The sequence below is a fragment of the Ceratotherium simum genome, chromosome 17 (assembly GCF_057802395.1).
Source record: "Ceratotherium simum simum isolate JZ-2026a chromosome 17, ASM5780239v1, whole genome shotgun sequence".
Taxonomy (NCBI): domain Eukaryota; kingdom Metazoa; phylum Chordata; class Mammalia; order Perissodactyla; family Rhinocerotidae; genus Ceratotherium; species Ceratotherium simum.
This window is the reverse complement of record NC_141916.1, coordinates 12518513-12546246: the sequence shown is the minus strand read 5'-3', so window position 1 is coordinate 12546246 and position 27734 is coordinate 12518513. Positions and strand designations below refer to the sequence as shown.

At 48.2% G+C, this 27734-nt stretch overlaps 3 protein-coding genes across 16 annotated transcripts; 1 reads left to right on the top strand and 2 right to left on the bottom strand.

Annotated features, from left to right (window-relative positions):
• Positions 1 to 4121: 4121 nt before the first annotated feature.
• CNPY2 (canopy FGF signaling regulator 2) lies at positions 4122 to 7428 on the bottom strand. 5 transcript variants are annotated; one of them, XM_087442218.1, is made up of 7 exons: positions 6953 to 7428; positions 6253 to 6365; positions 5985 to 6100; positions 4903 to 5106; positions 4650 to 4746; positions 4443 to 4478; positions 4122 to 4287 (listed from the first exon to the last, which is right to left on the bottom strand). In XM_087442218.1, exons 2-6 carry the CDS (start codon positions 6338 to 6340, stop codon positions 4450 to 4452), a joined length of 534 nt encoding a protein of 177 aa, XP_087298344.1. In that variant the 5' UTR covers positions 6341 to 6365; positions 6953 to 7428; the 3' UTR covers positions 4122 to 4287; positions 4443 to 4449. The 5 variants fall into 5 exon arrangements, with proteins under 5 accessions (XP_087298344.1, XP_087298342.1, XP_087298343.1 ...); XM_087442216.1 differs by lacking the exon at positions 4443 to 4478 and adding an exon at positions 6460 to 6722 and having other exon boundaries at positions 6953 to 7423; XM_087442217.1 differs by lacking the exon at positions 4443 to 4478 and adding an exon at positions 6661 to 6722 and having other exon boundaries at positions 6953 to 7423.
• Positions 7429 to 7869: 441 nt separating this feature from the next.
• Positions 7870 to 22129, bottom strand: PAN2 (poly(A) specific ribonuclease subunit PAN2). 8 transcript variants are annotated; one of them, XM_087442210.1, is made up of 26 exons: positions 21997 to 22129; positions 20955 to 21353; positions 17544 to 17713; positions 17309 to 17429; positions 17070 to 17147; positions 16418 to 16685; positions 15665 to 16007; positions 15366 to 15462; positions 14401 to 14520; positions 14097 to 14216; positions 13694 to 13822; positions 13366 to 13565; positions 13109 to 13257; positions 12878 to 12984; positions 12567 to 12665; positions 12377 to 12450; positions 12123 to 12270; positions 11671 to 11823; positions 11485 to 11544; positions 10913 to 11003; positions 10138 to 10295; positions 9896 to 10039; positions 9584 to 9763; positions 9364 to 9457; positions 8896 to 9093; positions 7870 to 8543 (listed from the first exon to the last, which is right to left on the bottom strand). In XM_087442210.1, exons 2-26 carry the CDS (start codon positions 21234 to 21236, stop codon positions 8509 to 8511), a joined length of 3618 nt encoding a protein of 1205 aa, XP_087298336.1. In that variant the 5' UTR covers positions 21237 to 21353; positions 21997 to 22129; the 3' UTR covers positions 7870 to 8508. The 8 variants fall into 8 exon arrangements, with proteins under 8 accessions (XP_087298336.1, XP_014642097.1, XP_087298338.1 ...); XM_014786611.2 differs by having other exon boundaries at positions 11680 to 11823; XM_087442212.1 differs by having other exon boundaries at positions 13121 to 13257.
• Positions 22130 to 22134: 5 nt separating this feature from the next.
• On the top strand, positions 22135 to 27426 carry IL23A (interleukin 23 subunit alpha). Of its 3 annotated transcripts, none has more exons than XM_087442215.1 (6): positions 22135 to 22327; positions 24141 to 24198; positions 25315 to 25875; positions 26094 to 26195; positions 26706 to 26852; positions 26958 to 27426. In XM_087442215.1, exons 3-6 carry the CDS (start codon positions 25705 to 25707, stop codon positions 27117 to 27119), a joined length of 582 nt encoding a protein of 193 aa, XP_087298341.1. In that variant the 5' UTR covers positions 22135 to 22327; positions 24141 to 24198; positions 25315 to 25704; the 3' UTR covers positions 27120 to 27426. The 3 variants fall into 3 exon arrangements, with proteins under 3 accessions (XP_087298341.1, XP_087298340.1, XP_004429313.1); XM_087442214.1 differs by having other exon boundaries at positions 23929 to 24198; XM_004429256.3 differs by lacking the exon at positions 22135 to 22327 and having other exon boundaries at positions 23223 to 24198.
• Positions 27427 to 27734: the final 308 nt, after the last annotated feature.

The following is a 27734-nucleotide window of genomic DNA, read 5'->3' as shown; positions in this document are numbered from 1 at the left end:
AAGATTAGATAAAGTATCCTGCTCAGGGCCATAGTTTGTCATGGACATTGCTAGAATTCAAACCTAGGTTGGCCTCACTCCAGAAGATGTATCTTAACTACTAAGCTATATCGTTTATATGGTGATGACTGTGAATTATCAGCTGCAACTCAGGAAGGGGACTTTTGAGTCATGGTTAACTGTCTCCTGGGCACATCCCCTCAATGTGTTACTATATTTAAAAATATTTTTAAAAATGAGGAACTATATATAGTCTTACTCATCTGTAAAACCTTTGTACATCCATACCTGAAATACATGATAAATGGTGATCATTCCAAAATACATAAAGGTGTAGAGGCAAACATTTAACAACTAAAATGACCAGGGCGTAGAATGGGCTTCTTACAAAGAATAATCAATCTGGAAAAATGGCTGAAAAGAGGATATAATGCTTTTTCACTATAGATTATTAGAATCAGAGGGCATGTGTTCAAACTTGGAGGTAGTTTTCAAACAAATAAAAGTACTTGTTTAACACAGCCACTAGGGACCACATGGAGACTCCACTCTAGGAAGTGAGGTACAGCAGAAAGACCACTGGCAGAGGGATAAGGTGATCACTAGGGCGGAAGTCTTGGCTCCCTGCCGACTAGCAAAACACCACCTCTTTGAGCCTAGTTTCTTCATCTATAAAATGGGAGTAACATCTACTTCCTAGAGTTGTGAAGATTAAATAAGAACGTGTTTGTGCTTGTTATGAGTATTCAACATGTACTAGTTCCCTTTCCCTTACTATTCTTCTCTGTCCTATATTTAAAAGAATCTTGTCCCTGCTCTGAATCCTTTTTAACAGCAAACAATCCTCTAAAACTTACTTTTAAAGGACTAGATTTTCACATAATAAATTTTCCTAGTCACATCCGGATCTCATTTAATACTGTCTTTGGCAATGTTTCTTTAAATTCTAACATTTTACTGATAAACTCATTTAGAAGGCATCTGAAACTTATGCTGTAATCAGATATGCAAGCTTGAGTATATGCTCTACCAAATACAGGGCTATATATATATTTTTTTTGGTCAGGAAGATTAGCTCTGACCTAACATCCAATGCCAATCCTCCTTTTTTTCTTTTCTGAGGAAGATTGGCCCTGGGCTAACATCCATGCCCATCTTCCTCTACTTTATATGGGACGCTGTCACAGCATGGTCTGACAAGCAGTGCATCGGTGCATGCCCAGGATCTGAACCTGCGAACCCCAGGCCGCCAAAGCAGAGTGCGTACACTTAACCGCTACAACTGGGCCAGCCCCTGGAAAGTTCCTAACAGCTGTACCTTGACAAACTAGTTAGGCGTATCACAAGTAATTTGTTACTGATTAAATTACTTTATTTATTAAAACTTGTGAATAATTTGCTTTTTTGTTAAATTAAAAGTTTCAAGTTCCCTCTAAGAGTACTCTCACTTACACTTCTGATAAGCTTTCTGATGGAAGAATAAGAAGTTTTTAGACACCAAGCAGGCAATGGACAGAATCCTGGGTATACTCACAGGGGTATGAAACGTGAACATTATTCATGTGCATCACAGAAGAAAAAGTGGTTATGGCCGGCCCCGTGGCTTAGCGGTGAAGTGCGCGCGCTCCACTACTGGCGGCCTGGGTTCGGATCCCGGGCGCGCACCGATGCACCCCTTCTCCGGCCATGCTGAGGCCGCGTTCCACATACAGCAACTAGAAGGATGTGCAACTATGACATACAACTACCTACTGGGGCTTTGGGGAAAAAAAAAAAGGAGGAGGATTGGCAATAGATGTTAGCTTAGAGCCAGTCTTCCTCAGCAAAAAAAAAAAAAAAAAAAAGAGGAGGATTACCATGGATGTTAGCTCAGGGCTGATCTTCCTCACAAAAAAAAAAAAAAAAAAGAAGCAGAAAAAGTGGTTAGTAACAGCTGGTCTTGAAAAGTGATTTGATGGGCTGGCCCTGTGACTTAGCGGTTAGGTGCGTGCACTCCGCTGCTGGTGGCCCGGGTTCAGATCTCGGGCGCACACCAACGCACTGCTTCTCCGGCCATGCTGAGGCCGCATCCCACATACAGCAACTGGAAGGATGTGCAACTATGACATACAACTATCTACTGGGGCTTTGGGGGGAAAAAATAAATAAATAAAGTTAAAAAAAAAAAGTGATTTCACAGGATACAGCATTTCTTTTTTTTTTTTTTTTTGTGAGGAAGATCAGCCCTGAGCTAACATCCATGCTAATCCTCTTCTTTTTGCTGAGGAAGACCGGCTCTGAGCTAACATCTATTGCCAATCTTCCTCCTTTTTTTTCCCCAAAGCCCCAGTAGACAGTTGTATGTCATAGTTGCACATCCTTCTAGTTGCTGTATGTGGGACGCGGCCTCAGCATGGCCGGACAAGCGGTGCGTCAGTGCACGCCCAGGATCCGAACCTGGGCCGCCAGTAGCGGAGCGCGCGCACTTAACCGCTAAGCCACGGGGCCGGCCCCAGCATACAGCATTTCTTATGACTGATGAGAGAAGATGGAATTAACACTAGACCCCGAATTTAATTGTCCACTAATATTAGGGTGCTTGCTCTGAGCTAGTTCATGTGTTAGATTTCATAGGGATTTGTGGTAGAAGAAAGCTTTGTTGAATACATTCACTCTATGTGCCATGCTTAGTGCAAGGTATTAAGAGAAAAGAGACAAAATATAAACTAGTTCACAGCTATATTAGATCAGATTGACACTTGGGAACATTAGTTTCGAGATTGAGTTTTGCCATTGAATATAGAACTGCAAGACCTGTGGTTTTTCTAGGCCTCAGTTACTTATCTGTAAAATGGGCAGAGGTGAACTAGCTGCCCTCCAAGTTCGCTTTAGATTCTTTTTTTTTTTTAAAGATTTTTTTAATTTATTTTATTTTTCCCCCCAAAGCCCCAGTGGATAGTTGTATGTCGTAGCTGCACATCCTTCTAGTTGCTGTATGTGGGACTCGGCCTCAGGATGAATGGAGAAGTGGTGCCTCGATGAGCACCCGGGATCCGAACCCGGGCCACCAGCATCGCAGCGCACGCACTTAACCACCAAGCCACAGGGCCGGCCAAGATTTTTTTAATTTATTTTATTTTTCCCCCCAAAGCCCCAGTGGATAGTTGTATGTCGTAGCTGCACATCCTTCTAGTCGCTGTATGTGGGACTCGGCCTCAGGATGAATGGAGAAGTGGTGCCTCGATGCGCACCCGGGATCCGAACCCGGGCCACCAGCATTGCAGGGCGCGCACTTAACCACCAAGCCACAGGGCCGGCCCCGCTTTAGATTCTAAAATGCTTAATTTTAAAAGTCTTCAAAATGTTTATTTAGGTGTTCTTTCCCTGGGACAGAAATGTTCCATTCCAAACCTTGAGACAGCCACACCTCAGGATCAGGGTGTTTAAGAAGCTCCTCAAAGAAGATAGCCTTTAGGTTTTCATCCCTATGCCCAGTACAGAATCTCTACAGGAAGTGGGCACAGACTTTAGTCCAGCTTGACAATGGCTAGTGATGGAGACGAGGAAGGTATACTTTAGTGTTGCTGTTGGCATCAAATCTAAAAGCTTAGGCCAGCAAGTAAGTCCTTTCATTAAATAACATTCCTTACCTCATCTCTCCCTATCTGAGAAAGCCCTTACTTTTCAGCTGAGTTGATCACATCCATTTTCCCCTTCCTGTCTACTCTTGCTCATCCCTCAATCTGGAAGAGCGAGGAGGGAAGAATAATGCAAGTCCATCGTTTCCTTCAAGATCAAGCTCTATCTTACTTCACGTTTCACCAGTATGAATACAACTAGTTTCTAGAATCCTATACTACCCCACTCGTGTTCCCTTATTTATTCATAGAGGTTCCTCTTCTCTCCACAATTAGACTTTAAATACATTGTATTGAGGAGGCACTAAATAAATGCTTATCTAGTTTGTGAGTCCAGCACAATCTCAGACGGCAAAAGAATGAAAGCTTCAGGCTCCTCTTCCCTTGGTGCTACACCATTCCCAAAGCTCTTCCTTCCCTTCCCTTTCCTTTCCTGTCTGGAAGCCCCTGTCTTTAAGCCTAACGTAACGGCTGATTCTGGGCATGAAAAGACAACACAGTTCGTACTTTTGGTTTCATTTTTTCTCAGTTCATTTCAGTAAAAACATAATACAAAACGCATTGCCACCCTCTGCCCCTCCTGGGGGTGATCCATCAAGCCTGTCAGTCTGGGCTGCTCCAGTGGCTCATAGCTCATCATGCGATATGTGCAGGGCATGGTCACACAGATCTGCAAATAGCACAGAACAGTTGGAAGGAAAGTGCCCCTCTCATACTGATATATGCCCCAATCAAAATACCCAAAACCAAAGTGGCACACACACCAACCACCATTTTCCAGAGCATATGCTTTCAAATGACAAAACATTCCCACTATCCTCTCACCTGTATCTCAGGTGAGGGAGCCAGAAATTCTGAAAGCTGGCAGGAAGAGAACGGAGAGGAACAACCCAAGTCCATAAGCCATGGGTAATGGAAGCCAACTTGTGAGCTAATATCAGAAGATTGGGCGGTCGGGTGGGGGGATACACTAGGGAATGTGCCAGGTTCCACAGGGCTGTGAGGAAAGGAGGTAAGGCAGGAGTAGTTTACCTGTTCGCTTACTACAAAGTTTGTCTTTAACATTGTCAGCCTCTCGGGAAAAGAATTCAATGAGTTCATCCTCGTATTCCTCCACAATGCTCTCACACTGTCAACCAAAGAAGAAACGAGTGAGAGGGCAGCAAGAAGAGGCCTCCTGCCTCTGCCTCCAGAGGAGGACAAAGACATTAACCCAGCTTTCCCCTTGGGCTCTCCAATAACTCTCGTAATTTCCAAGAACCAGCCACCCACTCCCATAGCTCACCGCAAACTTGAGGGTGCCGCTGATGTCTGAATCAATTCGGATGCCCTGTAGGTCCAGTTCGCTGGATTCTCCATTCCGGCCCATTACACGGACATAGTTCTTGCGGTGGGTGGAAGGATCAATCTGTTCCCCATACTCCTTCATCCGGTCACATACCTCCTCTAGCAGCTCTGTGAGGTGGGCCTCTGAGCGAGCATAAGGCACCTAGAAATGTCCTCAGCCTTGGGTCACACTCTTCTACCTCTGAACATTAGTAATTTATATCCTTACTTTTCCTTCCAAATCTAGCTCTACCGACCTATTCTAAAAAGCCTTCCCTAATTAAAAACAGTATGGTTTATTTGTATAGTTCCAAAGTGCTTTCAAATATATGATCTTATTTTACCTCATTATACAAGCTAAGAAATAAAAGAGGTGTCTTTCCCTCCAAATTGTAGGTAAACAAAGACCTCTTTGATTAACCCTAGTCAACTGTGTTCTTTTCCTTTGAATTCCCTTAATTTTTATGGATGTAAGGTAATGATTTTATTTCCTTGTATTACAATGAGACTAATACCTGCCCTCAACAGGAGAGCATCAGAGAGGAAGTGTAGGCTTTGAGGATAGCAACTGTTAAAGTATTTCACAAGCATCATAACCTTAACGTTTCTTTATATATTGCTCACTTGGGGGGTGGGGGAACATCTGAGTACCTGTGTTATGTTTGCAACTAAAATAAATTTCCTAAATACAAGGGTAAGCTGATCTATTTCTTTTTTGAATGAATGTTCATATGTGTACCTTACTGTCATAGTGAAAAGCTGAGTCACATGGATTAAGGATGTGGAGAAGGGGGCTGATCAGGGTTCTCTGTCTGCTGACAACTTCTACAGCAGAAATAAAGCATTAAGGTTTGGAGCCATGAAGCAAGTGCATAGGGTATAAGCCATAAGCCTCTTCCCAATGAGACAGCCCAATCTTTTAGACACCTCTCTGGGTCAATGTTTTCTTAATTTCTATTAAACCAAGGTCCTTCTTAATTAGTTGAGTTCTCATTCAACGTCAGAGTGGGCTACTTTATTTGGGGGAACAGTAACAGTTACCTCCACCACTGACTGGCTGCCATCTGGATTGATTCGGAAAGAGCCCATCTGAATGGTCTTCTTGGGATCCACCTGGGCAATCTCCCACTCGAGTTCATCCACCAGAGCCCTGCAAGCTGGTGCAAGGGGAGAGAAGGGCGGGTGGGGAGAGACAGGAAACAAAGCCAGGGAATTTCCATTCATCCTTCTACTAGGCCTTGGATCTCATGCCCTCCCAAGGTTCTGTCTTCCCCATCCTCCTTACTCCCACTTCTCTCTGTGCCTTTACCTCCACAGTGTAGATCCTGGCTCCTCCGAGCCCAAGCAGTTCCCAGCAGGGCCCCCAGAAGCAGGGCCAGCCAACCCCAGCCTTTCATCTTTAGCGTAATGGGGTTGCTCCACCTGGGTTTGGATTGAAATAAAGCATAGATGTGGGGAGCTGGCTCCATCCTCCCCACGCCGCCTCCCCCAACCCATCCGTCATCCCAAGGCCTACAGAGGCCGCAGTGTGACTCTGGCTCTACTTTCCAGGAAATGGCCGGGACACAAAGGAGCTCCTCTGTTCCGGCGCTTGAGGACCCGGATTCCCCCGGGCGGTGGGTAAGAGAACGAGTTGGGGACTTGGGGCTCAGCCCGACACTACGTCGACAGGTGAGGCCCTAGATGATGGTACTTCACCGTCGGCTGCTAAACTCACAGGGCGATGTGGCAGCCACGGAACGGGGTGGCGACTAAGCGAGGACGACAGGCACAGAGGAGCTGCTGGCAAGGAGAGCAGCCGATTCAGGCCAGGAGGCAGCGAGGAGGCCGGCCGGCGAGGACAGCACTCAACACTAGGGTCTGTTTGGACCCAGCACGGAAGATCACTGCATCCCCACCTCCAGCCTAGACGCTATTTCTCGTGAGGAGCAAGCACCTTTCTAAGGACCCCGCCACTGCCTTCGCTCCAGTCCGTCCCCGACCCTCAGCGCCACTCGCATCCGTCCCACCTCTGCTCCCAGGGCCGCCGCCGTGGCCCAGGCGCTGGAAGACGGCCGGACTCGCACTTTTAGCACCCGACCCTAGCACCTGGCTGCCGGGAGCGGGGCTGTCCCGGCTTCTCCAGAGCGCTCCGGCGCTGTCCAGACACGGGGTGCCCCGGCGACCGCCTAACCCAGCTCCTCGCACCCTAAGCGGGCGCCCAAGCAGAACTCCGATGCGCTGCGGTGCGAGCCCCACGCCAGAGACCGACCCCAAACCGGCCCCTCCAAACTCTCGCGCGAACAGGCAGCTACAGGAGCGGCTCCCAGGCGGCGAGGACCCGGGTGGATCGCAGAAGGACCCAGACTTGCGTGGCGAGCAGCTCCACGTGACCACCAGGGGTCAGCCGAAGAACAGGAGTGGCCTGAAGCAAGGACAGAGCCCGGTGTGGTGTATGGAGGCGGTCGGGCGAGCGCGCGTCAGTCTAGGTGGGCTAGGACCTTCAAAAAGAAAGGAGCGCTGCTCGCCAGTGAGAAACCCTGGTTTCAATACCCAGGAAACTACAACTCCCAGGAAGCAGCGCAGCACCACACAGATCCTTGGTTAATAGCTACAGGTCTTAAGATATCCTGGGACCTGTAGTTTGTCAGCTTCCCCACCTCCCCTTTTACACAGGTAACGGGGAAACCATACTGTACATCTTAAAATCTCACCTTAGGGTTCTAGGCAGCCACAGCAAATACGTAATATTATCCAGGAAGAACATAATTATACTACTCCAATATCCTTAACTTTGGACTCCTGAGCTTTACCTTCATTTCTAGGTGGAAATTTGAAAGCCTTGGTTTTTTCCATTTGCAATAGAGAGCCAATAGAAAGAGAGGAGAGGAGGGCCAAAGTCAGAGAACCCCACACTCGAAGGTCTCAAATGAGAGATGACAGCCAATAATATTTTTGTTTTTATTTTATAAAACATGCAGTTTAAAACAAAATTTTAAAAAACAAAACTTGGGACAGGAGAGTGGATGGAAGACAGATGCTTCTCAGCTGTCAGCAGGAGTGAAGCCAGCAGCCAAGCTTTGTCTAGGACCCAAAGGCCCTTTTGGCAATGATGGTGTTGGCAACACTGGTTTGCTAGAGCCACCAAGATTGTATATGTTGGCCCCTCCAGGCACCCTGCAAGCAGTCAGAGACTTGAGCTAAGTCTTGAGCTCCTGTTGTATCCTGTCACTGTCCAGAACGTCAGTCCTTAGCCAACTAGGAACTGACAGTTTTGGTTCCAGGAGTTTCTCTGCTTGGATATTAATTACCCAGGATATTAAGAATACCAATTACTTGCCATCTGTGTCAATTCTAGACTGTTTCTAGCCCATTATTTTGCAAAGATTAAAAAAGGAATCTGGCTCCTAGACCCTATGCAACAATTGTGCCACATTCCAGTTCTATTAATAGCACCATCTGTAGACCCCAAGTAGGTCCAATTCTAGAAGTGGACAGGGTGCAGCCAACTTGGGAAGCCATGTCCCAGTTCTGGGGCCACAGAACACTGAAAGGAAAGGCAGCAGTTCGTTGGGAGAGGGTGAGGTCAGAGCGCCAGTACTGAGGAGAAGACAGCTGCACCTGTCAGAGACAAAACCAAGAGCATTGACTCTTAAGATGAGTGGAGAAAAAGCACCTGGGATACTTCTTATGAAGGAAAAATGCAAGCGAAAAGAGGACACAGACCTACCCCAAATGTTTTAGAAGTGGGCAAGAGGAAATTAGGACCAATGGAGAGTTTCAATAATAAAATCTATTTCACTGAATGTTGGGAGGATTAAATGCTTTGTAAACTGTTAAATGCTCTACATATATAAGGTAGGGATGGTACCGCTGTTAACATCATCATCATCATTGTTATTATGGAGGGTATAATCTTCACATGTGCAATCAAAACCCAGTCTGGTTTCCCTTGTCCCATCCCAGGCCTTACTTTTGGGACTTGTCTGGCCCTCAGGTTCAGGCACCTTCCAGTCCATCTTTCGGCCCTTCTCGTAAAGACCCTTGAGCACTTTGTGGAAGGACTCAGGTTCAGTGCCATTTTTGCTTAGCTCCAGATACTTTCGGTAGAGCTGAAGGGCTGTGCGGGCATCCTCAATACTGTCATGGGTCTCCCCTTGAATCTTCAGGTCTGGGGCAAGTAGAGGTAGAATAGTTTGGGACCTAGCAAAGGGAGGTCAGAACATTCTCAACTCCCAATAAACAACAATAAAAAACCTGACTGCCCTTAAGGGAAAGAGCCAAACACCATCCCTAGTGCACAGAAGGGATACTGAAACTAATTAAATCCATCAGTAATCTCACCACTAACTCAGGGTCCTCCCTACTCCCCTTGGCCCCTCCAACACTTTTTCCTGCTTTTAATGAGTACCACGAGGCCCTACAAGACAGAGCAACTCACCTAGAAAGTACCAAGCAAGGAATCGCAGGGAAATCATTCGTTTTCGGGGCATGTGAAACAAATAGACAGTGTCAAGGACCTGGTCCTTGGGCACCTGGCAGGGATAAAAGAGTGGGAAACTGAAGGTAGAGGACCCATAATTTCCCCTTTTCCAAAAGCACAATGTATACCCTGAGAGGCCCATGCTCAAAGAAGACTCTTAAAAGAGCCCCGCCCGAACCATGAGGTTGATGACCCGGAAGTCCTTCTGCAGACCATGACCCACAAACTTGACTCCAATGTCTATAAGAAAACGAAGCTTTAAGTAGGTAGACTTGAGAGTTGTGAGGTGCTTAGAGGAAATCTTGGCATCGAGGTCTCCTGGCTTTATCCCGGAGTATTGAGTCAAGTAATCTACCACCTAGGGATAGAGAAAAGGACAAGTCGTCCAGGAAGCAAGGTGCAGAGTCTCCCCCTACCACTCTTCCCTGGGTTCTAGAGCACTCTACATAAGCAGAGGGTCTGTCTCACTTGCACCTTCATATCCTACTACCTGCTCCTGGGTAGAGATGTAGTCATCAATGAAGGGGATACCCTCATTGGGTCCCTGGCCCCGAACACAGGTAATCCTCGCTACTGACATCTGGCTTGGTTTGATGGTAGACTTAGTGCCATCACTGCGCAACTCTGCTTCCTCCTACATGAGAAGAGTTAATAAGGAAATCAGAGAAATGCTTATGACTCCTAATATCCCCAGAGTTCTGTTCAAATACCCTACCCTTTGATCTTGGTTACCTCATTAAGGGTGACAAACTCAGCGTCCAGGCCCACCAGGTCTCCAACATGTGGCATCTCATTCACCATCAGCGGAATGAAAGTAGTATGTGTTTTCCGCTGCTTCCGTGCTAGTGAGGCTTCAGCTAGCAGGACACTTGCCTCAATAGGGTTCTTGACTGGAAGGGAGAATCCAGAAGACAGATGGCTGGGGATATGGAAGTGACCAGAGGAGGGCAGCCCATGGTGGCTGACCAGAGACTGGGTCGACACTGTGATTCTTCAATAATCAAAGCATGTGAGTAAAAAGATCATGTCTAATGAACAGAGTAGGTAGATGGAACAGGTCAAATCAGAAAATTATCAAGAAATATGCTAGGAAAAAACAAGAGTCAACAGAGAGGAAAGAATAAGATTTTCACTTCAGACTTTAGCTTAGAAAATCCAGAAAAATAAAGTTACACAGAAACTATGGTTTAAAGGCACCAAAAAGGGACTTAATAAGGAGCTCATCTCCAAAAGAAAAAGAGATCCTCCCTTGGGGATAAGAATGGGAAGACTCAAAATTCATACCCTTAGCCACTATGATTAGACTTCCCCCCAACACTTCTTCCCTACTACACCCTCAGGATCTCCAGCTTCTAAATTTCAGGCCTGATGAGCAGGAATCTCTTTAGTATCCCTGGAAATATTAACACTGGTTACTGATCCTAATCATAACAAGCTATTTCCCAGATCTGTTCCTGAAGACCAGTCTCAGCTGCCCATGCCCTTGGGTCTACTCTGTACCACTTACTGTTCAGGTTGTATTTGGAATTAAGATTCCTTTTGATGTAATAAAGGATAGCAGGCACTTTCCAATTCATGTCAAACTGCACAGCTTCATGCTATAAAAGAAAAAGCACTTAATGGCCTACCTATATGTCTCTTTTGCCTTTTTTTTTTTTTTTTGTGAGGAAGACCGGCTCTGAGCTAACATCTATTGCCAATCTTCCTCCTTTTTTTTTTCCCCCAAAGCCCCAGTAGATAGTTGTATGTCATAGTTGCACATCCTTCTAGTTGCTGTATGTGGGTCCCGGCCTCAGCATGGCCGGAGAAGCAGTGCGTCAGTGCGCGCCTGGGATCCGAACCCGGGCCGCCAGTAGCGGAGCGTGCACACTTAACCGCTAAGCCACGGAGCCGGCCCCTCTTTTGCCTTTTTCCCCAAGTCAGACAGAAGACAGGCACTATTTTTAGCTCCGCTAATGCTTTTTATTCTTGAGGACCCATCCCTCCCTCCTGAATCTGCCTGGCATTCTCTAGGGCCCTGAGGATGAGGATGCTTGGAAAAGGGGAGATGAAAGGAGAATGGAATGTGTTACAACTAACCTTATCAATAGGTTCAATAAGAAAGTCATTGAAGAGATACCACTGCTGGTGGGTAACACCCTGTGGAGATACAGAGAAAGACTGATGCCAAAGTGATGGCTGGACCACTCTGGCTCAGACTTGAGATAAAGATGGATCTGGGACTCCATCATGGCCACCACCAGGAGAGTCCCTGCCCTATATTACCTCACTCACCTCCTTGCGCTGGTGGTAGGTCTCTCCAACTTTGATGTGAGCCACCAGGCTGCCCCCTGTGCGTGAGTCCAGGATGTGTACCACAGTAGCCATCAGGTCATACACATAGACACCATGCTCCTCCTCTGCCCTGGCTGGGCCCCACTGTGAGGGGGGTACCCAGGCTGCTAAGCTAAGTTTAAGGATGGGGAAGGAAGGGGAATGGGGACAGAGGATAAGGAGTTTGGGGCATGGGGACGGGGGACCAGGGTGGGTTATCTCCATCCTAACCCATCTATGACTCGCAACACTGAACTGAGTGACTATGGAAAAGCCCACAACTGGTAAATACTAGGCCTTATTCCTTTTCTTTTCCCTATACTAAGTTCCACCTTCCCCCTGTCATGCTTCTGCCCCAACCTTCTCTCCCTTATTCCCCTTCCTTTTCCCAGTTTTTCAACAACCTGCATCTCATCCCCATCAGTCCAATTGCAAACATCCAGCCCTTTGTTCTTGGTCATCTTCATGCGAATGGAGAAAGGAAGCCAGACATTCTTCAACTCCTCAATGGAGGGACACATCAGCATGCCCTCTGGACTCCCTAGTTCCTTCCTATCAGGACAGGAGAATCGGAAATTTGTTCTGAGGAGATCTAGCCAGTGACAAGAGGAGCCAATGGGTAGTTCAATCGTTTGACCATTCCCAAGGCAATACCTACCAATCAGCCAAAGCAAACTCCTTGTTCTTGGAGATTTCCCCACCATGCTTCTTTATTGCCATCTTGAAGGCAACCTGAACACAAGGAGAAAATATCCAGTTCCTCAGGAACATTAATCATACATGGAAGTCAGAAGAGGGAGAAAACTAAAAAGTACTCCTAAAGCCCTGTTTCCAGCCCCGGTCCTTACCTCAGCTTGCATTCTCCAGAAATCAGCTTCTTTCAAGCTGTTCACTTCACAATTGATGACAAGAATATCTGGCAGATGGCGGATGTTGCGGGTCTGAATCTGAGAGGATAAAACAAACAAGGAATGGCAGGGAGCCTACAGGGAAAGAAAACTGGACAGGAACTGTGAAACCTGGGTCTGCATCCTCAAATTGGGATTCTTTCCATTCCCTATAGATCCCTGGATGGCAGTGCTGACATAGCCAGCCCCAGACGAGACCATGGCCGAGTCCCCCACATGGCAAGACTAGTCCACTGCAACGGCCTACTCACCGTGGGTTGGTACTTTTCACAGTTGTCACACCAGGCCTGTGTATTCTGCTCCAGGCAGATGCTTCGCTTCAGCACCTGAGCAAAGTCACAGTTCTTCCCGGTTTTATCTGAGGGGAAACTGGATGCTTCACTTCAGGTTCTCCGTTCTACCCACCGTTAGCCCCCCAACACCCTCTCCTTGATGTTACAGGACATTTAGGGGAGCCTTCCCAACCCAGCTGCAGGGTATACCACTGTTGCTACCCTCAGGGTAGGAGAGCGTGAAGAGCAGGGTGGATGAGGCTCGCACGGTCTCACTGCCACAGCGGCAGAGGCTGCAGTTCTCCATCTCACAGCTGAACAGCTGCCCAATGACAGAGTCCCCCGATGAGCAAAAGCTGCTAAGAGTGGGGAGGGTGATATACACACACTGAGGGAGTTAGGAGATCCTTTTAGCCACAGAGGGGCCTGTCATGGTGGCTTTAACTATTCCTGTCCCGATTCCGTACCTGCCTCCAGCACCTCGATAAGCCTGAGGTACTTCCAGCTCCTGCATATCCTGATGTAGCTGAGTGAGAATGAAGCGATTCCACCTCTGAATGAGCCTGGCCAGGTTGCCCTTGCCTGAAGCCTCATCCGAGTCAGCCAGGATCAGACCAAGGGCTGAGGCCTCAGGAATGGTGCGGAATGCCCGAAGAAAATTACTGCCCTGGAATCCAGAAAGTGCGTTGGTGGAAAGGGGTTATTCTTCTCTTTTGTGGCCATTTGCACAGTGATGTCCCTGCCTACTGTCCACCTCCCTTCCCCTTTTATTGTCCCAGGTCTCCAGGCACTGACCTGACAAGGGTCACCCCGGGAGAGGTCCAACATGTGGAAGAGGAAGCCCAGCTCACATGCTAGGCAGAACTCCTTCTGGCAAAGGTGATTCTGGATTAGACAGCGCACAGGCTCCAGGAAATAAAGCACCTGGAGGGAGGAGCAGAAGTGATACAGGCAACTGGTATGGGGAGGAAGAGCGATGGGAAGGTTAAGTGAGCCAGTGGAGAATACAAAGCATAAGTCCACTAAAGAAGTGGAGCTCATACAGGACACGTGAAGGCTGTGGGGCAAGAAAGAATGGTAGAAGGCCATGGTAAAGTGGGCTGGTTGGGGAGACCTGGAAAAAGAATAGGGGTTGTGGTGCCACAGGGAAGAAGAAAGGCAGTAGGGAAGTTCAAGTCACAGGAACACCCACCCTTACCTGGATCATGCAGTTACAGTAGGCATTGGGGATGTGGGGCTCTAATCCAGCAAACAGGGTCTTATTGTAGTGTTTGAAGTCAAAGTCCTCCAGCCCTAGCTTCGAGTATTTGATGGTCACCTGAGGCAGAAACAGTCTGAGCAAGATGAAGACAGCCTCAGAGTCCCCTAAATATTCGCAGTAGTCATAACTTTCCCCAAAACCTCCCTCCTGAGTCCTTCAATCCTCTCTCATATGACCCCCTTCCCCAGAACCTTTCCCCACATCCCAGAGGTCTCGCTCCTTCCTTGGTATGCCCCAGCACCTTGCGGTATTTCTTAGAGACCATGTGGAGATGTGGCTTCTCTTCCCGCCCTATCGGTGACTCAGTAACCTGGCTGAAGCTGTCAAATTCACTGTCTGACTCCTTGAGTCGGTAAGGAATCTAGAATGTTTAAAAAGAGATAACCTTGTTAGATGCCTTAATCCTCTTTGGTTTCCCCCTTCTTTTATCTCAACATTGAAACAGCCACCAAGTCCTGAACCTTCTAATTTCATAGGGTTTTCAGCATCCACTTCTTCCTTTTTATTCTCATGGCTATCACCCAACCTCATCACAGCTGGACAACTGTTATGGCTTCCACGCTGGGCACATGCACTCTGTCCAGCGTACTGCTACCAACCTAGCCCTCCCAGAACACCCCTTCAGTGCATCACTTCTTCCACTGTATACCGGTTTTCGAGGCTTCACAACTGGGCCCTTTCCAACCTTAATCTCTTGCTATTTCCCAATACTAACAGCTGCTCCAGCCAGAAAGACAGAGTCATAGTCCCCACCAGACACGTCTTTTGTAGTTATGCTTCTTGAGACCTTTACTAACACTGATCTCTCATCTTGAATATACTCCCCCTTTCGAGCTCAATATCCACCCCTTTCAGTGTGCCTTCCCCGACCACTCTAGCCCAGAGTAACATTTTCCCTCCAAACAGTTCTGGCACTGAATGCTTATAACATTTCTTTAGCATTTAACAATAGAACATAAATAATTTCTGTTATGGACAGGTCTTATCTTCACCAAACAAACACTAAACTTCTTAAGAGCACGGACCCTATCTTCTATGTCTCTGCATCTTCCCTAACACCTAGCATAGTACCTTCAATTCAGTAGGCCTCAAAACACCTTTACTGACTGACTGAAAACAAAAACTACTGAGGACTAGTAAAGGAACGAGACAGGAGAAATGCCAGGAGGCTGGGGTGGGGGCTGACCCTCTGTGCTCTGAACATACCTGATTGCGCAGCCTGGTGCGGGGGTTGGGCGCATAGCCAATGAAGCCCACCTTCTTCATGGTGCGCAGAATCTCTGCATCCACAGGAGGCGCTCGCCTACAATGTAGTTTAGTTCTAGGGCTTGAAGGCTGTGGTATCTGCCCACCCAATCCCCACTCCCCAAGGGGCCAGAGAAAAAGAGAATACTGAAGGTAAACAAAAATCAGGAAAGACGCAGAATAATGACAGGGCCCGCAGAGAATCCTAGTATCTCTGCCCTTTCTCCTTCCCTCCTTTTGGCCCAGATGGGAGGTATAACCTGGGCGCTGGAGCGGAGTTGGCGGCAGGCCAGTCGGAGAGGAGCGTGTCAGTGGTGAGCGGGACAGGGATGAGGGAAAGAGGCAGCAGGTCCTGGCTCCAGTCCAGAGGAGGCAGTGAGTCCACGAGACAGGGCAAAGCAAACTCGGTCTCCCGGGAGTAGGGGTTGAAGGAAGGCTCGGGGGAATCAGTCCAGAGGTGCACACAGCCCTCAGAATCTCCAAAGGCCAGGGCCTGCTTGCTGGCTGACACATCAAATGTCATTAGCAGAGGCCCCACAGGATTCACATGAAAGATGTCTGCTGGGTTAGCCAGGCCTGTGGGCTCACAAAACTGGCATTGTCCTAGGAGGAAGGAGAAACCCCAGTGAGCCCTGGAAGTTGAAAGGAAGCCATCCTTTTATGCCCTTCCAACCTCTTCCCCCGGTATCAAGGAAATATGGGCCCCAAATCCATGCCTAGAGATAGAGAGAATACCATCTGATGCCTTCCATAAACCCCAGGGAGGTCTGCTACCCAGCAAAGGGCAGTTCTGAAGTTGTTCTGCCTGCTCCACCTTTATCTTTTTCTGTGTTGTTCACACCCAGGGAGAAAATAAAAGCTCTAATTTCTGACCAAACCTAAATGAGACTCTGAGATCTCGCTGAAAAGTTATTTTTCTCCAACAAAGAGGTTCCTAGGAGTATACTCCCTCTGGCGCCTAGTTTCCCTTCACTCACTTGCCCCTCCTGCCCCATCCTCCATCCCCTTCATACCCGACTGGGAGATGATAGCAAGACGAGAAGTGTATGTAGGGATGAAGCGCAAGAAGGCAGGATCCACATGTACTTGAAGTGGTGTGATGGCACGCATCATGCGCAGATCATACACCTTGAGGAAACGGTCACAGGCCAGGCCGGTGAGGCGGCTGGAGAAGCCACAGGCGGCCAGCAGGTTGCCGTGCACATCAAAATCTGACAGACTCCCTGAGAAAGCATCAAACTCATGTTCCACCTTAAAAGTACGGAGGTCTCTCAGGGAAACCTGAAGAAGAGATAACTCGGTTATCTGCCAACACTGTTATTAGGAAGAGTACCTGCCACCTACCTAACCCTGTGAGGCCTCTACCAAAAGAACTAAGGCTCTAGGATACAGGCAATTAAAGCACAAAAAAGGCAAAAAGAGAAGCCAAGAGCTGGAAGGGACCCCAAAGAGAACTCTTGTTTACCCTTTCGTCTCTAAAGTACCTAATTACAACCGAAAACATCAGGCTGAGAGATGATCTCATAGTATAACATGGCTGAGGAGGAACTCAACTCACTCCTCCCATCCCTCCAACTACAGCTCCACCATTGAGGAAACAGCAGAGCCCAATCACACACCGGTGAAACAGGGCCTGTGGTGGGAGGAAAAATGGAACTTAGCCACCTTGCCAGATGTATGGCCACAGAAGAAGAAGCGATTTGTCTGTCTCATAATGGTGACTCCAGGTGTCTCAACTGCATACTGGGGAGGAAGCAGGGGAAACCGGTGAGAATGATTCTTCCCACAGACCAAAGGAACAGAAAGGTCGCACGCACATCTCAGGCATGTTCCCAGCCCAGGTATACCCCGCCCCCCCAATAACTTCAGGCCCTGCCTGGGTTTTTCCTGCCCCAGGCTTGTACCTTCTGAGTCTCCTGGACAGTGTTAAGGTCAATCTCTAATATGTGGTTCTGCAGCCCACCAACGAGCAGAGTGCTGCTGTCAGTCAGCAGGAGACTGTGCATATCCTCACTCTCATCTAGCCTGTGGGGGAGAGGAAAGGCTAAGGGGCCAGGGTCTCGAAAAGCTTCCAATCCTTTAGCCTTCCCACTCTGTGAGGGACCCTCTTTCCCAGTCCAGAGCTGAGAAGCCACTTACAGGTAATCAAATATAATGAGGCCCCCACGGGCCATATACTTGAGGTTGTTCTTGGTGAGAAAAAGGATACCATTCTCTACGCTCTGAATCTGCCGAATGTCATCACTGCCATTAACCTGAAAGGATGAGTAGCGCTCCAAGGCTGGACCAAAAAATGAAGTGGCATGGCCCTGTAGGGGGCAAAAAGATGAAAGACACCCTGAGTGGAGGGGCAGGGCCATCCCAGATACAAGTCAGGAACTGGATGTTGCTCAGCTTTTCTCCATTCTTGCCTGGCCTTTCTGGCTAGCAGTGACTAAGGCATAAGGCTAGGGACCAATCTTAGTGATCAAGACACTGATAATACCATCTCAAGTTTGTTTAATGCTTTACAAAGTATTTTTGTAGACTCTACCTCATTTTATCCTCGCAATGACCCTGCTGAATAGGTAATGGCTCAGGTGGTTAGAAGGGTGTTCAGAAGATCAGCAACATGGGTCTGATCCACCAGTGGCAAGCTGGCTTTCTTATGTTCCAGTCAAGTCTTAATCTCTACTAGCCATCTGGGAAATGTGTACTGTGGGTTACAGGCTGGAACAGAGAGAATGTGAAACTCATTCCACCCCTGGCTCCTATGACATCATTCACTCCTGGTTTCTCTCCTGACTCTTAGCTCATACCTTCTCCTTATGGGCTCCCCTTCTGACCACTCCTGACACATGGCTATTCCCAGCCCACTATCTTCTCACTCTACTTGTCTTCCTAGGCAATCTAATCCACTCTTAAGGTTTTAACCATCCATTTAAAGCTGATGAATCCTATTTCCTTCCCTAGCCCAGACCACTGCCTGAAGCTTCAGACTTACACATCCAAACACCTACTAAATATCTCTCCTTAGATATCCCATGAGAACCTCAAACTCATTACATCCTAAACTAAATTCACCATTTTTACCCTATTTCAATTCTTAACTGTATTCCCTACAGTATCATGATCTACCCAGTGGACTAAGTCACTGGTAGTCAACTTAAGTCTTGTTTATTTTACTTCCTAAATGTTTCCCAAATCTGTTCTTATGTATACATCTCTACAGTGCTTCATTCGACCCTTCCTATTTTATGTGAACTACTACAACAGCCTACAAACTGATCTCACTGAGTCCTGCCCCGTCCCCTTTAAATTAAACGCTATAATGCTACCTAAGCACTGCACCTTGTCACTGTGGATAAAAATCCTCAGGGCTGGCCCCGTGGCTTAGTGGTTAAGTGCGCGTGCTCCGCTGCTGGCGGCCTGGGTTCGGATCCTGGGCGCGCACCAACGCACCGCTTCTCTGGCCATGCTGAGGCCGCGTCCCACATACAGCAACTAGAAGGATGTGCAGCTATGGCATACAACTATCTACTGGGGCTTTGGGGGGAAAAATAAATAAATAAATAAAATTAAAAAAAAAAAACTTCAGCGGCCTGAAGGATCAAGTCCAAGCTCTTTTAACATAGATTTTTCTAGAATGTTCTTTCCCCAGCTATCTGCATGGCTCCTTCCCTCCCTTCAAGAGGGCTTGGAATGGACACCCTGGCCTGCATTCAGGTCTCCACTCAAGTTTGACTTTATCAGAGAGAACTTCCCTGACCAACTATCTAAAATAGCAAAGGCTCCCACCCTTCACTACCTCAACCCCATTACTCTACTTGATTTTTTTAAAGGATATTAAGCAACACCTTGTATATTATAAATGTATTTTTGCTGCCTTTTTTTTTTTTTTTTTTTGTGAGGAAGATCAGCCCTGAGCTAACATCCATGCTAATCCTCCTCTTTTTGCTGAGGAAGACCAGCTCTGAGCTAACATCTATTGCCAATCTTCCTCCTTTATTTCCCCAAAGCCCCAGTAGATAGTTGTATGTCACAGTTGCACATCCTTCTAGTTGCTGTATGCGGGATGCGGCCTCAGTACAGCGGGAGAAGTGGTGCGTCGGTGCGCGCCCAGGATCCAAACCCGGGCCGCCGGTAGCGGAGCGTGCACACTTAACCGCTAAGCCACGGGGCTGGCCCTTTGCTGCCTTTTTTAATGCTTATTCCAAACCTACAACCCAGAGCAAGGTCTGGCACCTAGTAGGTGCTCAAAAAACACTGGCTGAATGAAGAAATGTCGAACTCTTCAGTTTCAGCTTCCAGTCCAGTAAACCCTAACTGCTTGTAGTTCTTGCACTCTGCAATCACCATGCTATGTAATATCTTGGGAATCTTTGTTTATCCAGTTGCTTTTGTCAAGATAGCATTTTTCCCTCTTCTTTACCTGACTCCTACTTATCTCTTAAGACTCAGTTCAGGTGTCACTTCTTTCTGGAGGTCCTCTGACCCTTCTCTATGCTCATCAGCACCCAGTACATATTTTCACACTAGCAATTAGTAGTTTTTATCTGAAATTCATAATTAAGAAGTGAAAGAGGGGACGGCCCCGTGGCGTAGCGGTTAAGTGCACGTGCTCCACTGACGGCAGCCTGGGTTCAGATCCCTGGCGCGCACCGAGACACCGCCTGTCAGGCCATGCTGTGGCAGCGTCCCATATAAAAAGTGGAAGAAGACAGACACAGATGTTAGCCCAGGGCCAATCTTCCTCAGCAAACAGAGGAGGATTGGCATGGATGTTAGCTCAGGGCTGGTCTTCCTCACAATAAAAAAAAAAAAAAAGTGAAAGAGTTTAGCTTCTTCTTATATACCATGAAATTATCTGTTCATATGTCTTTTTTCCTCATTGTCCTGTAAACTCCTTGAGGGCAAGGATTATGCTTAGTCAGCTTTATTCCCTGGGCCTAGCATGGCAGTAGACAGTGCCTACTGAAATGAATCTATTATCAAAAAAATTCACTTTCTAATGGAAAAACAATTCATGCCCTACGGAAGGTAAATTAGTAATCCAAGGATAGCATGTTCTTACAAAATCTTTGGGCACCCTAGCATACTGGCAACATGGATACACATTTTAAAAAATTAACATTGATAACTGCTCTCAGAGAGGTTAAAATCAGCCAGAGAAGACAAAATGATTCCATGGTAAGATATGCAGAAACATGTGTTAATATTCCATAACTATAAAAATGGAAAACAGAAGAGGGGCATTAGAGATTGGATTTGAATGGTTACAGACTAACTAATGTGAACAGTTACTAAGATTAATCAAAGCATGCAATGGGTAAATTGTAGTAGAAGCGGGATGCCTTCTGAAAAAGAACACCTATTGAACTCATCCCTGGATCCTATGACTCCCACTTTCTCCCTCCACTCCCCTCTTCTTGGTTTGACCAAGAGACCCAACTAACTCTCATCACCTCAAATCAGTTCTGGCTTCCTGCAAAACAGCTGTCCTTGGGCTAAAACCAGATGAAAGACCTCCAACATCTCCTTTCAGCCCTTACAAAGGGGTACAGTTCTTACCCCGTGGCTTCCCACCCACAGCATCTCTTCATGCAAGTCAAAGTGGGAGACGGAGACAGGCACACCCACTTCAGCAACCACACTGTGCAATTCAGAGTAGACACCTTCCATTATATGCACTGACTCCTGGACAGGAAGCGCCTCCAAGGCCACTCCCTCAGGGTCCAGCTCCACATTCTGTAGTAGACTTGGGTTCAGGTGTGCATCCAGAACAGGGTCCAGGGCAGAATGCATGGCCGGGGCATACTCTGCTAGTCCAGGGTCCAGACCCTCAAAGTTCATGATGACGATGGCAGCAGATTAGACTCGTGTCACACCCTCCCTTGCCACCGCCCCTTTTGATGCCTGACCCAAACTTCAGCAGGATGGCACCAGTGGGCCTAGAACAGACATCCTGGCCTGCAAAGGGAAAGAGGGAGCTGAGTCAGGGGTAGGCCCAGGTACTCATGTTTAGTGTGTTCTAGGTTATATGGGCAGGAGAGAGATGAGGCAGGCAGAGGTTGTGAGAATGCCAAGCAGGGAATGAAGCAGGCAGGAAGGGGATGGGCAGTGGGGTAGAGAAGTGTTGTCCCTTCCTTTTCTTCTCTAGGCACTCTCTTCTGCACACCACCCTACTATCTAATCTAATCCTTGACTTCTCTTTCACCTCCCTTCAGGCCTGCTCACTTGCTTGGTTCACCCCAGAACCATCAGTGGAAAGAGCGGCAACTGCGTGGGTCTGAGTTAGGTAGAGGTGGCTAAGGTGCTTCTTTCCCAGAATTAGGAGTGGGGTTGGGGGGTTGGGAGGTGAGAACAAGAGAAGTCAGTTTCCCAGAATCCTCTGCAACGCTACCCAGGATTCTCTAGGGGAAAATAAGAATGGCCAGTTACCCACAATTGCGGCGGGGGAGGGGGACGTGATGGAAATGGCTAGTTACCCAGGATTCTCTGGGGGAACCAGAGAAATCAATTACCCAGAATTCTCCCCCTGCGGCCGGGATGGGAGGGATTAGGGCAGGGGTCAGATGTGTTCCTGGGATGCTTACGGGGATTGGGTCATTACCAAGATTTCTCCATGGCGGATATTTTGCAGCGCGTGGAATTAAAACGAGTAGGGGGAGAGCAAACGCCGTCAGCTCCGCGGGAAATTCCAGTTTCCCCAATTCTCCCCCGCGCCTCAGGCTCAACCTAACCCTACAGCAGACAGGACGGCGGGCTCCCAATCGCAGCTTCCAATCAGGAAGGGTTTGGGGCTCAGCTAAGCCAATCAGAAGGAGCCAGGTACAGACGGCTCCGCGAGACGACGTATGACGCAGAGCTGGGCAAAAGCAAGGGTTACGGGACGTCGATGGGGACAAATGGAGTCAGACCCTGGCCCTTTGGAGTCATGAAAAGTAACCGCTTCTCTTTTAAGCCTTGTTGGAACAAAATTAGAGAGCCCCAGACTTGGAAACAGAATATTCTGCTCCCTGTAACTTTAGAAGCTCTAGAATAAGGGGCGCCCAAGCCAAAGCACTGGGAGTCGACTGCTGGGCATTCCCAGCGTGGCCCAGTCCACCCCCTCTTTCCGCGTTGCTCTTGTGAGCTACTCCGCCACCTCCGCCCCTGTTGCCCCCGAAACTCGCTGGCATTTCCTATCATTTCCAGATACGGGAGAGAAAAAAGGAAGCGGGAGGTAGTCTCCTAACTCGCCCCAGTATCTAGGATTCTAAAGGCATCCATCTGAAACTCCCATCTGTGATGATTCCCTCCCCAGAGGCCCCAGTAATATTCCCAGGGAACAGGACCCCTCGGCCATCAAATTCCCCTAGCTCTTGGAACTGGACATCACCCCTCAGGGGGGCATGAGCACGGCAAATTAACACATTTGCTTTCCCCAAACTCGTACAGATTTAGCGTCAGCAGTTATTCTGAGGGATTCTTGGGGAATGATTCTGAGCTTGAACTGCTTTGGAATGGGGCCAGGTTTTGAGATGCCTTGGGTCACTTTAGCTCAGTTTCTTTTTTTTTTTTCCCCCAAAGCCCCAGTAGATAGTTGTATGTCATAGTTGCACATCCTTCTAGTTGCTGTATGTGGGACGCAGCCTCAGCATGGCCGGAGAAGCGGTGCGTCGGTGCACGCCCGGGATCCGAACCCGGGCTGCCAGCATCGGAGCACACGCACTTAACCGCTAAGCCACGGGGCCGGCCCTAGCTCAGTTTCTAAAGGCCACACAGAGGGCCTCTTTGGTTGGAGGAATTCCTCACAGAGGAATTTAGTTCACAGTTATAAATAGGTAAATAGCCCTTCATAAAAGGACCCCAGGATTTAGACTTCAGGACTCAGAGGGGTCCTAGACTCAGTCAGAGGTCACAGACCAAGAGAAAAACACCTTAACTCAGAGGGTCTCTCAAACTAATCTGACTTTACAGGTCCCTGGATTTCAAGTCTTGCAAAAAGATGGGTGCTGAGACACCTAGACAGTTCCTACACTTTGAGAAGTTTCCTTATTGAGGTCTCAGATTGAGAGATACTTCACAGAGCCATGAGAATTACAGGGCCTGAGATACCTAGAGATACCTGGGCTAAATGAGCTACTTTATAAAGATGCTGTGTGTCTTCTCACATTGTCCAATATAATGGCAGGATTGAGAATGCAGGATCTGAAGCCAGATTGTCTGCACTGGAATTCTGGCCCTTTAGTAGCTCTGTGATCTTTGGCAAGTTACTTATGTCTGCACTTCAGTATCCTTATCTGTAATAGGGGGTTATAAGTACCTACCTCATTGGGTTGTTGTGAGAATTAAATGGGTTAATACATGAAAAGTGCTTAGACCAAGTACTTGGCATAAAGTGAGAGTTGGATATATGTTAGCCATCATTATTAACCACCTGGGGGAACTTCAACTGGATTTGGAATCTGGGCATCCAACTGGAAAGGCCTGCTTGGGAGTGTCTTGTGAATGTGATTTGCATAACGGTTGAGGCCCTGCTGACGTCAAAGTTTCCTTGCAGCTCCAGGTCAGATCTACTCCTGGAAGTAGTTCCTGTCACACAAGTCCCACAATCGTCCCACCAACCTTGCTTCCGACCCAACTCCCGAAGCACCAGGAAGTGAAACAAAGCGGCAGAGCCTCGTGTCTCTAGCTCACCCTGTCCCTCTCATCCCATCCCCCAGGGCTCCGCTTCCTCCTCCTCCTCTTCACCTGTCATCTCCTATCCTTTAGGGCTCCCAGATGGAGACCAGAGGTGGGAAGAGCACAGGAGACATTATACGCAAGTGAGGTGAGCTCCCCTACCCGTCCTCCCCCCCTCACTTTCCTTATTCCATTTGTGTCCACCATTATGTAGGGAGAGGCAAACCATTTCGCACTCAAACTGAGATAACCTCTCTGATACTGGAAATGTTTTATCCAAAGGGTGGATTTACCACAGAGTCATAATATTTGAATCAGAAGTTTCATTGGGCAGTTTTGAATAGTTCTAAGGGAAGGGAGACCTCCATCAAGGGTCAGTTTCTCAGTAGAAAAGGGTCAACCTCTTGGGGAGGCTTTGGGAGCCATCTGTGTGGTCACCCATGGCCTCATTCTGACGTCCAAATTGTTCTGGGACCCTCCACTGGGGTTGGGGCAGTCCCAGACTTGGACCACCCTCCACTCCCACACCCAACCTCACATTCTCAGCTGTTTCACTGGATGTTGCATCAGGGAGGGTGATGAAATCAGTGTCAGCGGATTTTACCCATGGATGCAAGAGGCTGAAGGACCAGCCGGAGTCACTGACACTGCATCTTCAACTACCCAGAACTCCTGGACTTCCTAGCCATGGGGTAGGGGCTGGGTGCTGGAATATGTAAATTGGACCCCTAGCCTTTGCTTACACTGGTGTCTCAAAAGAATCATCACCTGAATTCCACAGAGCCTATAAACTCTGGGCCACTAAAGTTGAGGAATCAGATGGTTCTTAGCAACAACACTCTCCGTCCAACAGCCTTCCTAGGGTCCACAGTGAGGCCTGAAGTGGGGGAGCAATAATACCTTACACGGCACTTGTATAGCTTCCCAGCTCACAAAGTGACTTCGAGACCATTCTCTCCCAGTGAAAATGACACTGTTCCCAATGGAGAAAAAGAAGCCCCCTTATTCTTAGATAGAAGGCATCAGGTGAGAACCAAACTTCATTCCAAACTGAGCTTGCCATCCTATTGGGAGATAAATGGATGCTTCTGTTTTGGTGTTTCCTCAGTCAGGAAGAAGTGAGGAAATTAGGTGTGTGTGTAGGGGTGGGGAGGTGGGGTATAGCTTTGAGAGGCAAAAAGATGAGGGAAAGGTTAAATAGGAAGGAACTTGAGACTAGATTCATTTAAATATTCATTATTCCCACCCCCATCCCCTTCTACAGCTATTCCTGGAGAGCATTACACATAATGTCCCATCCCAGGCCTCCAGCCACAGCAACCACACGACTCATTTCCCCTGGAACTGAGGCTGCATACCTGGGCTCCCCACGGAGGGGGATGATGCAGGGAGGGAAATCCCACCTGCTGTGAGTCACCTGCTTGTCTAAAGGGCGGGTCTTGCAATGCAGAGACCTTAAAAAGAGACTCAGAGACAAGGGAGAAAAACAACAGGAAGCAGCTCAGAAACTGGAGGTGAAGAACGGAGGGAAGCAAACCAGAACGCACAGAACAGAGAGAATCAGGCCCAGAGCGAGGGGAAGTGGGCAGAGATTCCACAGGGACTGACCGGTGCAAGGCACAGAGCCGGCCAGATTTGAGAAGCAGGCAGCAAGATGCTGGGGAGCCGAGCTGTGCTGCTGCTGCTGCTGCTGGTGCTGCTGCCCTGGACCACTCAGGGCCGGGCTGTGCCTGAGGGCAGCAGGCCTGCCTGGGCTCGGTGCCAGCAGCTCTCCCAGAAGCTCTGCACGCTGGCATGGAGTGCACATCCACCAATGGGACATGTGGTGAGTGGCAGCCTCTGGGACCCAAGAGGAGCCTCTCCAAGCCTTCCAAGGCTGCAGTGGAAGACTCTGGCCTTGGTAGAAGCTGGAGGGTTGAAGGTCATCAGGGGGTGAGAGAGGACAGGAGAATGGGGTTGCTGGGAGAGCCATGGGCCTGAGGGTCCAGGTGGGGTTCAAAAGTATTTATTTCTTCACTCTTGCTACCCCCTCCTCCATTCCAGGATCTACCAAGAGAAGAGGGAGATGACGAGACTACAAATGATGTCCCCCATATCCAGTGTGAGGATGGCTGTGATCCCCAAGGACTCAGGGACAACAGTCAGGTACTAAGATGAGGCTGGGCCACAAGGAAGTGGGGGCTGGAGACATAGCTAGGCACCATGGTAAATTAGTAAAAGTTGTATCTGTCTTTGTCCATTCAGCCTGCAATAGACTGGGTGGCTTATAAACAACAGAAATTTATTTCTCACAGTTCTGGAAGCTGGAAGTCTGAGATCAGGGTGCCAGTGTGTTGGGCGAGGGCCCTCTTCCTGGTTGCAGACTTCTCATTATATCCTCACATGGCAGAAGGGGCTAGGGAGCTCTGTGGGTCTCTTTTATAAGAGCACTAATCCCATTCATGAGGGCCCCACCCTCATGACCTAATCACCCCAAAGACCCCACCTCCTAATACCATCACACTGGGGGTTAGGATTTCAACATAGGAATTTTGTGGGGACACAAACATTCAGACCATGGCAGTGTCTAAGAATGGCAAAGAACTGGGTGGGTCTTTGGTGAATGGAGTAGGAAGAGGGTATCTGTTTTCTTTCATGGCTTTCTTTTCTCCCCAGCCCTGCTTGCAAAGGATCCACCAGGGCCTGGTTTTTTATGAGAAGCTGCTGGGCTCAGACATTTTCACAGGGGAGCCCTCTCTACTTCCCGATGGCCCTGTGGGCCAGCTCCACGCCTCCCTCCTGGGCCTCAGGCAACTCTTGCAGGTATGAACTAGGGGCCTAGAGGATGGGGGCTTGTAGGTATCACAGACAGGGACTAGCGGGTGAGGAATCTGGAGTCCTCTCTGATTGTGTCCTGTGTCCTTTCAGCCTGAGGGTCACCACTGGGAGACTGAGCAGACTCCAAGCCCCAGTCCCAGCCAGCCGTGGCAGCGCCTCCTTCTCCGCCCCAAGATCCTTCGCAGCCTCCAGGCCTTTGTGGCCGTGGCTGCCCGGGTCTTTGCCCATGGAGCAGCAACCCTGAGCCCTTAAAGCCAACAGCTTCAAGGATGGCATCCAGATCTATGGCTCAGCAATGCTAAGATGAATCTATCAGCCCAGGCATCTACAAGCCAACAAGTTAATTTGTCCATTAATTCTAATGGAACTTGCATATGCTGAAAAATTACCAATACTGACTGATTTATGATGCTGACCTAGGACAAGGTTGAGTATTTATTAGATGGGAAGGGAAAATTTGGGATTATTTATCTTCATGGCAGCAGTTTGGGGAGGAGGATTATTTATTATATTTATACTGAAATATGCACTTTTTTCAATAAAGACTTATTTATGTGGATATCTGAGTCTAATTTCTAGGCTTGGTTGAGACAAAGAAACAGAATAGAAAAATAGGGCCAAGGGACTACAATATGCATCCTTCTTCTGCTCTGCAGGGCTGCAGTGGAGAGGGACATTTCCTCATGGCCCCCTGTGTATAGAGTAATTGGAATCTTTTCGGTCTGAATCCTGTATGGCTAAACAAGCTGAATGGGATTACAAGGGCGTGAGATTAGGAAGTGGAGCCTCACTTTGGGGGGCCTCACCCTCTCTTGCTCCCTGACCCAGTGCCTCCTTCCTTCCTTTCTTGGCCAAGAATGTATTTGG

What these genes read in the sequence shown, in the direction of transcription:
- CNPY2 (XM_087442216.1), bottom strand. Translation starts at nt 6,340, where the DNA reads ATGAAAGGCTGGGGTTGGCTGGCCCTGCTTCTGGGGGCCCTGCTGGGA. An exon ending in GCAGCCAGTCAGTGGTGGAG is followed by an intron (nt 5,107 to 5,984) that starts GTAACTGTTACT and finishes GGACATTTCTAG; the next exon opens with GTGCCTTATGCTCGCTCAGA. An exon ending in GCGGCACCCTCAAGTTTGCG is followed by an intron (nt 4,747 to 4,902) that starts GTGAGCTATGGG and finishes TTTGGTTGACAG; the next exon opens with TGTGAGAGCATTGTGGAGGA.
- PAN2 (XM_087442210.1), bottom strand. Translation starts at nt 21,236, where the DNA reads ATGAACTTTGAGGGTCTGGACCCTGGACTAGCAGAGTATGCCCCGGCC. An exon ending in TCTCTAAGAAATACCGCAAG is followed by an intron (nt 14,217 to 14,400) that starts GTGCTGGGGCAT and finishes TTTCTGCCTCAG; the next exon opens with GTGACCATCAAATACTCGAA. An exon ending in AGTTTGTCACCCTTAATGAG is followed by an intron (nt 10,040 to 10,137) that starts GTAACCAAGATC and finishes CTTCTCATGTAG; the next exon opens with GAGGAAGCAGAGTTGCGCAG.
- IL23A (XM_087442215.1), top strand. Translation starts at nt 25,705, where the DNA reads ATGCTGGGGAGCCGAGCTGTGCTGCTGCTGCTGCTGCTGGTGCTGCTG. An exon ending in GACTCAGGGACAACAGTCAG is followed by an intron (nt 26,196 to 26,705) that starts GTACTAAGATGA and finishes TTTTCTCCCCAG; the next exon opens with CCCTGCTTGCAAAGGATCCA. An exon ending in GCCTCAGGCAACTCTTGCAG is followed by an intron (nt 26,853 to 26,957) that starts GTATGAACTAGG and finishes GTGTCCTTTCAG; the next exon opens with CCTGAGGGTCACCACTGGGA.